This window comes from Rana temporaria, chromosome 3, assembly GCF_905171775.1.
Source record: "Rana temporaria chromosome 3, aRanTem1.1, whole genome shotgun sequence".
NCBI lineage: Eukaryota > Metazoa > Chordata > Amphibia > Anura > Ranidae > Rana > Rana temporaria.
Window position 1 is genome coordinate 166,244,608 of NC_053491.1, and position 10,473 is coordinate 166,255,080.

Consider the following 10,473-nt stretch of genomic DNA (forward strand, 5'->3'; position numbering starts at 1 on the left):
TCACATTGCCACATCCGTAAATTTAGAGAGGGAACAGGGAAAAGAGTACTCAAAGAGTCACCATAGGCCAGACTTTGGGAGGCATAGAAAACAATGGAGAGATACAAAAAAAAAAAAAAAAAAAAAAAAAGTCAAGTGTTCAAAATTGCAAAAAAAAAAAAAAAAAAAAAAAAAAAAAACACACATCAACACGTTTCACCGTTAGGCTTCTTTAGGATACGATCAAGGTTCAAAGAAGTAACAAAAAGACAACGAGTCTCACTGTCTTATAGTGGCCGGATCGTTCTCCACCAAACAATATCCAATATATGGAAAGGTTCCAAAGAACTGCAGAGAAATGATCAGCAAGCGGCTAATTTTGCACTGAAATTAGAAAATGACAGGACAGGGGCATAAGAATGTATCATATAAATAGCATCAAGTGAAGGACCATATCAAAAGATCCGAAGAGGGACTGCCAACGCAGAGCTCCTAAGTGCTGATGGGGTATTGTATAACCCAGCAGCACACTTTGCCCATAGAGGAGTGATAATAGTGATCAAACGAACGGGCATGCCCCTGGGAGACAGCCTGTTACTGTACACACTCTTTTTGTTACTTCTTTGAACCTTGATCGTATCCTGAAGAAGCCCAATGGTGAAACGCGTGGATGAACAAGGGCTCACTGTACAAATTGTATCATTTTATATGATTATCATTTTTCTGGTACAATCTTTTTTTAATTAGAAGTTTTCAAGAGATAAGAACAGCTGCAATAATCCCACGCAGGGGATAGACAAGGAACATAACATGGCACAGTTGGAAAGTGCACATTAAAAAGGCATATACAATAGTGGGGAAAAAACAAGCAGCAATAGCCCTCCGACCCAGGCCGGGAGTCAACATAAAGTAACTGAGCATTAATACTCTGGGAATAAGGCGTGGAGTAAAAATAAAATCGGAGACACAAAAATAAAACAAAATAAAACTGGGGAAACGCACAGAAGAAAAAAAAAAAAAAAGAGAAGAAGTAAAGAGAAAGAGAGACAATGGGAGAGGGGGAAAAAGAAAAAGAAAGGGGGGAAAAAAAAAAAAAAAGGAGGGAGAGGAACCCCCAGGTAGGGAGGGTAGGGGGGGTCAGTTAGGGTGGGAAAAACATAGGACCACCACGGCCCCAAACCTTGAGGAACTGGGTGTCATGAAGAATATTAGACATCTTCTCGTTAATCATGAGAGTCATCAATATGCTCTTCACCTCCGCAATGAGACGGTCAGCTTTTTCCAGGCCCTTGTTATTACGCGTTTCGCAGCGATAAACAAATAAGTGGCCAGCTTCTGCTGAAGGGGAAAAAAAGCCCGGGACTGGGCAATGAAGCAAGGCCAATTTTGCATCCTTATGTGGGGATATATGGAAGAGGGAGGACAAAAGGCCAAATACCCTTGACCAGAATCCCACCAAGCGGGGGCAGGACCACCAGGTATGAAGTTTGTATCCACGATGACCACAACCCCTGAAACATCTGTCACTGTAGGATGGGTTTGATTTAGCCATACGGGATGATTATCATTTTTTGAACACTTGACTATACTATGTACTTTTTTCAATAAAATTTTTATTTTTTGCATCTCTCCAATGTTTTCTATGCCTCTAAAGTCCGGCCTATGGTGATTTAGAGTACCCTTTTCCCCGTTTCCTCACCATCTCTAGACCATATTCCAACATTATTTTATCTTCCTGCAGCAAGAAAGGACTTTTACAGTCTGTGATGTCATTAGAAGATTTATAAAATTCTTGCACTTGCAGATGCTGAGAATTCAGTTCCTACCGACATAGGGGCACACCCCAAGGTCTTTCTGGGAAAGAAAACAATGCATGTTGAGAAAGACAGAATGGTGGGGAACAGGCAGCAGTCTATGATCCAGCAGACAAGGCTGACAACACTGGCTTGGATTTCAGAGCAGAAAAGGCAATGTGTTTACGGCTCCGGCAGGAAGTTGGGGGCACAGTAGTATCTGGCACAGCAGTTATTTTTCCGTACTTGTGTTGAAAAATTGCAGAGAAATGTGCATGTACTGCATATTTTTGTTTTTTATTTTGCTGTGACATATACTTTAACTCAACAATTGTTAAGCAGTGCAAAAGGCAATGGAAGTAGCTAACTGAGCTTCTGGCTAGTGACTGCCCTGCAAATCCCTATATTTACTAAAATAAAAATAAAGAATTCAAGTAATCCAAAAATTACTTTTACTGAAAGCATGCAACTTTGCAGATTGTGGTTGCTGGACAGTGCAAAGGGTGGACCCATGCATTAACACTAACTATTGGAATGAGTATTACCCCAACAAGCCTAAAAATCTCAAATAAAGTAAAAAGAGAATATTCCCGCTACACACTACATAATGTCACTAATGCCCTGTGCACACGATCGGTTCATCTGATGAAAACCAGACCGATGGACTGTTTTCATCGGACGAACCGATCGTTTCCCCCCCCCCCCCCCCCCCCCCCAATCGGTGAAAAAAAATAGAACCCATTTAAAATTTTTCTTATGGTTAAAAAAACGATAGGAAAAGAAAAACGATTGTTTGTGGGGAAATCCATCGGTCAAAAATCCATGCATGCTCAGAATCAAGTCGACACATGCTTGGAAGCATCGAACTTCATTTTTCTCAGCACGTCGTCGTGTTTTACGTCACCGCGTTGGACACAATCGGATTGTTAACTGATGGTGTGTAGGCAAGACTGATGAAAGTCGGCTTCATCGGATATCTGATGAAAAAATCCATCTGTCCGTTTTCATCAGACGAATCGATCGTGTGTACAGGGCATTAGACTGTTTAGAAAAGTTGCAGCTCTGACTTCTTAGACCTAAAAACAAGGGTGGGAGCATATCAATCTACCTGTAAGTGAACTTTCAGCCTTTGTTAAATTGCGCCAGCTTCAATCACCTTCTAATTTACAGCCCTTAGGGCTTTGGAAACGATCGTTTGATTTCTCAGGTTTACATACCCGATTGAGGCTTGGGTCACATATGAACCGCATGCGGCTCACAGCAGGGGTCAGCTGCGTCCTGGTTCACAGTTTCAGGTCTGATTTCAGACCAAGTTTTGGGCTGAATTCAGATCAGAAAACAGACCAAATGACGCACGGACCTGCTGCAGAGATGTAAACTGGCTCCACAGAGAGCCGGCCAAAATCTCCTGCTATTGCGAATTGGATGCGGGTTGGTGTGAACCCAGCCTCAATCAATACACAGGAGGTCCATCACAAGGAAAAATAATAACTGCACATTATATAAAAAGTACAGAAGTACTTCAAAATCAATGGAGAACTTTAAGGTCAAGATTCAGCCGACAGTGGGCTAACCCCACCGTTGGCTGACAACACAAAGATGGTACAGGCTTTGCACGGATCCCGACAATGTCAGAATGCATCCAGATTCCTGACCGGCAACTGAATCAATGCAGCACTGAGCCAGCCGCTTTCACAGCCTGGCACTCCAGTGTGCTTAGAGCAGACTCGAGAACTGAGCAATCAGCACTCTTTGAGCTCTCAGTTCTCGGTGTAGAGCCAGCGAGGAGCTGCTGCAGTATCAGACTGATCACACACACTGTGCATTCCTTATGTTTGTGGACCTGCAGTTTTCCACAATTTTTTGTTTTCTAAATGCCCTGTACACGTCACAATGCTGGTGGAATATGGCCTTAAAGTGGAAGTCCATTCTAAATTCTCTGCATCTACAGCCAACAACATTCTAACACTAACCTCTCTAGCCTTGTAAAGATAAAATCAGTATACATACCTTTTTTGTGGCCTACCCGTTACGCTGCACAGCCTAGAATTCACTTCCCAATCACCTTGAGTCAATAAACAGTCCATATGTTTGTTTTGTTATTTTATTGAGGGATTTGAACTTGCATAGGGATGGGAATTTATGGGATGCCCAGTAGAATTTTAGAAGAGTCAATTAGGGACAGAACTATGTACAACGCTTCTTCAAACTCCTCCCGCACAACACTTGCTTACAGACCATCACACTTTGTCTCCTGCTCGACACTTAAAGGGGTGTTCCACCTTTTTTTAAGTTTATTAAAAGTCAGCAGCTACAAAAAGTGTAGCTGCTGGCTTTTAATAAACTGACACTTACCTGCTCCACGGCTCCAGCGACGCGCCGGCCTGGGCTCCGCTCCTCGCCCCCCCTCGCCGGCCGGCGTCTTCATTCTTAGTGTGGGCACCCGGCAGTGACAGCTTTCGGCTTCACGGCCGGGCACCCACTGCGCATGCGGCGTGGTCCGATTGGACAGGCGCTCGCCTACAGGGAGGGGCTGTGAAAAGGCGATTAAGCTAAATCGCCTTTCCAGCCCCTCGGCGGAAGGAGGAAGTGGGACAGGAAGTCCCCTTCTCCTGAAGCCCCCACTCCCCCCCCAAAAAAATTACATGCCAAATGTGGCATGTAAGGGGGCGAGGAGTGGGTTAAGAGGAAGTTTTTAGGTGGAACTCCTCTTTAACTTTAGGCACAGCTAGCACATAGTTAGGCCCAACACTGACTCAGTCAAGCCCTAGAAATTTCCATTTGTAGGCAGGGACCGCAGGTCCCTCTTAAATATAGCAAAAATAGAATAGGAAGTCTTTAGTGCTAGCTGTTTTATTGGGGACTACTGCTCCCAGCAATCCCTCTTCAGGCCCTAGGACAATACAAACTGGCATTTCCAGTCATTTAAGAGCCGGAATAAAAGGGGAAATATTCCAATAGGGACACCTGTCTAAAAGGGGATTCAAATTTTGTAGAAATGTCCTATCACTTCTTTCTATGGTACACAGTACAGGGAATTTAAATGGGATATACATTAAGTATAAAAAACACACACACACACACACACACACACACACAATATTCTAGATCTGGGGTTTCCAACCAGGATTACATGGATCCCAGGGGCTGCTAGGAGTTCTGTGAGAAATAAGCACTTTCTACTTCTCAGATAAGTTCTCACTGACACCAATGCTCTTATTAGCCATCTGTGAGGGGGTAATTCTTCCCAAGGACCATCACACGAAAACCACGAGTTGTATATAGTCATATAGTCTGAGACCAGAACGTTTTTTCAAGGGTTCTTGTGTGTTGAAAGGGTTGAGAAAGTCTGTGCTAGATACTTCCATTTTTTTCCTGCTACTAGATTAGGGCTGGAGACTTCCCACATGTGATTTTTGTAAAAATAAGTATAGTACACTAAAAGCAAAAAACTTTGGTAGAAAACAAACTTCCCACTGATCACATTTACGATGTGGTGAAGTCACCCAGACGTTCAGCCCACCTTCTCCTTTGCCCGCCACTGGGCCATTCACGCATGCGCAGGAGGGAGCCAGCTGTGAAGCCCCAAGGCTTCCCTTACAAGAAATGGCAGTGGCAGCACCTGAGAGCCTATTGAAAAATCAGCTGGGGTGAAGACACCACTGGATTCAGGGACAGGTGTCCTAATAAAAGTCAGCAGAGACAGTATTTGGACGTCATTTTCATTAAAAACATATTGCGCCAACATTGGGTGCCATAGAAAACACAATTTTATTTTAAAGGCCTTTTGTTTTCAGAAAATATGTAACGTTTTTTAAATTTTAATGTGTACAAAAATTAAAAGCAGCAAAACAGTAGAGTAGAAATCTAGGCTACCACCTAACTACTCTTAAAAATGTTCCCGAACCTCTCATCACCTATTCTGACAAATTTGTGTAACAAAGATCGATATACTTATCTATTTTCAGGCTGCTCCAGTTAAATGATCTCAAATGCATCAGCCAGCTGAGGAGAGAGTGCTAGACAATGCCTGGGAGCAGAGACATCACCCATAGGCTCCAATGGCCCATCCAGTATCGGTGCTTCCTCCTCTCCCTTGCAGCTGCTGCTGGCCAACAGAGGCCTGAAAATAGGCAAGTACACAGATCTTTCCCTCCTCCCTATTCTGTATAAATTTGTGGACTTACCTGTTTTTAATCCGCTATGATCATGTGATCCTGCAGCTCCGGCTCATCTATGTCAGCTGCTGTATAAGAATAAGCGCTAACAACGGCTGGATCATAGGTGACGTCACCGCTCCCAGAACTCGCATCCATTGTTGAGCATTGCCTTACACAGGAGAGCCAGAGCTGCAGGATCATGCGACTGGAGGGGAAAAAAAAAAAAGTGTAAAGTATACAGATAATTTTTTTATTTTTTTTAATATATACACACACAGGGTATACAGGATATATATGAGGAGGGAAAAAAAAACACACAAAGACACACACAGGAATTAATTGACTTGTTCACATCATGTGCAGAAAAGTGCATATTTTATTACATAGGTCTCTGCAAAAAAAATATGTAATACTCTTTGCAAAGAAGTGTATTACAAGCTTTTTACAGCTTCAGGCGTTTTTTGTTTAGGTAATAGGACATAAGGGAAATTGCCTGGTCTGTGTGTTGGCCAATGCTGCCCAATACATATTTGGGTGTGGACCCTTCATTTACAACCAGAGATTGTTTTTTCATAGAGATGCAATTGCTGAGATGCTCTACTGGTACACAAAGCCAGCCTGGGACGCGGCCACGGGAAGCCAGAGCCAGCCTGGGACGCGGCCACGGGAAGCCAGAGCCAGCCTGGGACGCGGCCACGGGAAGCCAGAGCCAGCCTGGGACGCGGCCACGGGAAGCCAGAGCCAGCCGGGGACGCGGCCACGGGAAGCCAGAGCCAGCCTGGGACGCGGCCACGGGAAGCCAGAGCCAGCCTGGGACGCGGCCACGGGAAGCCAGAGCCAGCCTGGGACGCGGCCACGGGAAGCCAGAGCCAGCCGGGGACGCGGCCACGGGAAGCCAAAGCCAGCCGGGGACGCGGCCACGGGAAGCCAAAGCCAGCCGGGGACGCGGCCACGGGAAGCCAAAGCCAGCCGGGGACGCGGCCACGGGAAGCCAAAGCCAGCCGGGGACGCGGCCACGGGAAGCCAAAGCCAGCCGGGGACGCGGCCACGGGAAGCCAAAGCCAGCCGGGGACGCGGCCACGGGAAGCCAGCGACGGGCTGGGAAGCGGCCACGGGAAGCAAGCGACGGGCTGGGACGCGGCTACGGGAAGCAAGCGACGGGCTGGGACGCGGCTACGGGAAGCAAGCGACGGGCTGGGACGCGGCTACGGGAAGCAAGCGACGGGCTGGGACGCGGCTACGGGAAGCAAGCGACGGGCTGGGACGCGGCTACGGGAAGCAAGCGACGGGCTGGGACGCGGCTACGGGAAGCAAGCGTCGGGCTGGGACGCGGCTACGGGAAGCAAGCGACGGGCTGGGACGCGGCTACGGGAAGCAAGCGTCGGGCTGGGACGCGGCTACGGGAAGCAAGCGTCGGGCTGGGACGCGGGAACTTTTTAGGCTCCTATTCATTGACTTCAATGGGCTACGCTATGTGTGAAAAAACATACAAATGAAGTGCATGACCCCCCCCCCCCTTTTTTTTTTGCACCTCACCAAAAACACATGGCACTTTCACACGCGATGTACGATTTTTTGGACACTGCAGGGACATGCACAATTTTGCACAATACACAAACATGAATGTAAAGAGCCGGGAGGACCCAGGCTGGAGCTGTGTCCCCCCACCATGGGGAGCCTGTGCTCCGGCTTTAGGACCCAGCAGTCACCTCCTGACAAGTCCGTCCACAAACAATGGAAAAGAGCGGAGAAAAGTGTGTGGGGGGGCTCAGGCCGGACCCCCCATCTCCTCCCGGGGTACCGGACACCCACCCCCACACTCCCAGACGCCCCCCGTCTTCCCACCAACTTCACCCCCCCCTCCCTCCTCAGTGCAGAAAACGTGGCAGTCCCCTCCTCCCCGCCTACCTGTACTCAGATTGTCATTGATTTTCAGCGGGACCCTCAGGATATAGACCAGGAAGAGCATGAAGAAGAACCACACCGTCCACAGGTACGTCCACGACCACACCATGCACGACTTCAGCTGCTCCAGGAAGCCAGCTTCAGCCATATTCTGTGAGGGGACAGAGCTGCTCTCTGCTGCCCCAAGCCCTCAGCGAGTGTACAGCCTGGGAGGACTCCCTCACCGCAATTCACTTCTCTAACTGACTGACTGACTGCTACATTGTAACCAATCAGAGACTAAGGTACCTACCCTCCCCTCCCCCACCCACAACAAGCCAAGACATGGCCCACTGACAGCTCTATGATTCCCCCTCATCCCACTATTACTACAGGATAAACTTTTACCTCACTTCTGGGATTACAACCCCTGGCAGCTTTGTGTCTTGCTTCACACCTGATAGTTTTTTGGGGGATCGTTATCAGGCTTTTTGGCATGTTTGAGCTTTGTATTTTTTTTTATTAGCCAATAAAATATCATTTGTTGCTGTGTTTTTCAGCCTTTTATCCACTTTTATTTATTCTTATTTATTTTTACTTTTTTTTGTAAGAGGTTATGCATAGGGATTAATTCGAGATTTTCCTAGCTTGTGACGGAAAATATTAATTATATGAAGACAGGAGGCGAGTATCTTATGCATTATCTTTCTTTAATAATGCCCATAGCAGAAATACAGTAAACATTTATTGTAACTTAAAAAATTCAAAGAACTACCCTTCCCAGCAGTCCCTGGGCCAGTGTAGCCCCTCCCAGACCATAGACTATATAAGGGACTGTCTGAGGTAACCTATTCCTCTTTCTTCATGCGAATTAGTGTAAACAGGAACCGAAAGTCCAAATGGACATCTCCGCGGCTGCCGGGAACCTTCCGACCGGAACACAACATCCGAATCTGGAGGAAACGAAAGGACAAGGCCAACACGGACCAACTTCATCCGGACCAGCTTCATCCCAACGGGGACTATAGGAAACCCAAACCATTCGGAGCCGACCGGTCAGTTGTCCTCAGGAACATGGACCAACGGATTCAGTCAACGGCATCCCGACTCCGGATCTGGAACGCAGTAGGAACCTCCATCTGCGGTGAACTAAACCCATGGATCGAAACGGACAGCAATCCCAACGGGGATAGTGAAAACGAACTCCCGGGGCGTACCATCCTCCGACTTGCAGGGTGCGTGGTTCATCAGTCTAGAACGAGAGAGAGACAACCTCGTGACAGGGTTGGGTTGGGAGGGAAGATACTCGCCTCCTGTCTTCATATAATTAATATTTTCCGTCACAAGCTAGGAAAATCTCGAATTATACATCAGACAGGAGGCTCATATCTTATGCAAGTTCAAAGCTATAACAATGCATATGACCAATAACAATCAAAATAATCCACAACACTGACATAGATATGTGTACCTCCTGTTCAAAGCGGGATTGGCGGAAAAGCGGTCGCTGACAACAGTCCGCCGCTATAGTAAGTCACAGAGGAAACCGGGAAGAGAGGATTAACGTAGGAAACGAGGGGTTGAAAGACTTGCGAAGATCGCAGCGAGGCTGTCAAGGACATATAAGTCTGTAGACAGCGGACCACATACAGTTGTGGATGTGCGGGGAAGAACGGGTAGAAAACCGATCGAAGTACCGTCTGGTCCAACGCACGACGGAAAAAGACTTGAGTCTCTGAGGCGAGGAATGACGCCTGGATATGTCCAAAGCCTTGACGTCTGACCCACGATGATGGAAATCAGACACAAGAAGACAGTAAGCTCGAAAGACAGTAACCTCAAAACAGAGTGTCAACGTCCCCCAGCCCGAGAACATGATCATGACCTTGGAAAAATCCCAAGTGTGCTGGTACATTGGGCGATTTAAACTTAACGCCTTCAAAATTGACATACCAACGGATCCAAAGAGTCCGCCCGATAATTGGCTATTACAGACCCTGGCGCTTGAACGGGGTCGACCCGTCGTTGATCACACCAAGTAACCCAGAGTCCCCAGGTAGATCGAGATGCCGATCTAGTCCCGGGGCCCAGTCCAAGGCAGGGAATCCCTAGCTGTTCCCGAAAGGTCGTAGTCTGCGACCGGAACCCCGATACTAACCATGTGAGGAGAGGTAGGATGTGCTTCGTGAGTAGAGGGTGCAGATCCCCGTTCGGACCAGCGAGGAGGTGGGGGGAATGAGGAAACAACCTGGGGAGTTCCACCGTCATCCTCAGAAGGAGGGGAAACCATGGCTGCGTCGGCCACCACGGAGTGAACCACACGACTGATGCCCTCCGGCTCGCTAAGTGAAGGAGGACCCTGAGGGTCACCGGGAACAGGGGAACGCGTAATGTGTCCCCTGTGACCACGTTTGGTGGAGGGCGTCCACATGGTGCGCCTCCGGATCCGGCCTCCGGTTGTAAGAGCGCGGAAACTGGTGGTTGATACGGGGAACGAACAGGTCCATAGAGAAGGATCCGCGAAGTGAGCGAGGATCAGGGACCCTGACCGGTGCGGTCGCCAATCGTTGGAATCGGTCAGGTAACGAGAATCCAATCTGCCACCCTATAGGGATAGTCTGTGGCATATCCCGCAATCGGGACGATGTTGCATTACA

The 10,473-nt window shown here is 47.8% G+C and overlaps 1 protein-coding gene across 5 annotated transcripts in view; it reads right to left on the bottom strand.

The window, feature by feature from the left end:
- The window catches only part of ST7 (suppression of tumorigenicity 7), a 169,891-nt gene extending 161,807 nt beyond the window's left edge, over nt 1-8,084 (bottom strand). Inside the window, exon 1 of one of the 5 annotated variants that reach the window (XM_040343764.1) lies at nt 7,841-8,084. In XM_040343764.1, the coding sequence (XP_040199698.1) occupies nt 7,841-7,985 (145 nt within the window). In that variant the 5' untranslated portion in view covers nt 7,986-8,084. Of the gene's footprint in view, nt 1-5,959; nt 5,983-7,840 lie in introns of those variants that run through there. The other 4 variants (XM_040343763.1, XM_040343765.1, XM_040343769.1 and 1 more) reach the window with 4 other exon arrangements.
- Between the last annotated feature and the right edge of the window lie 2,389 nt (nt 8,085-10,473).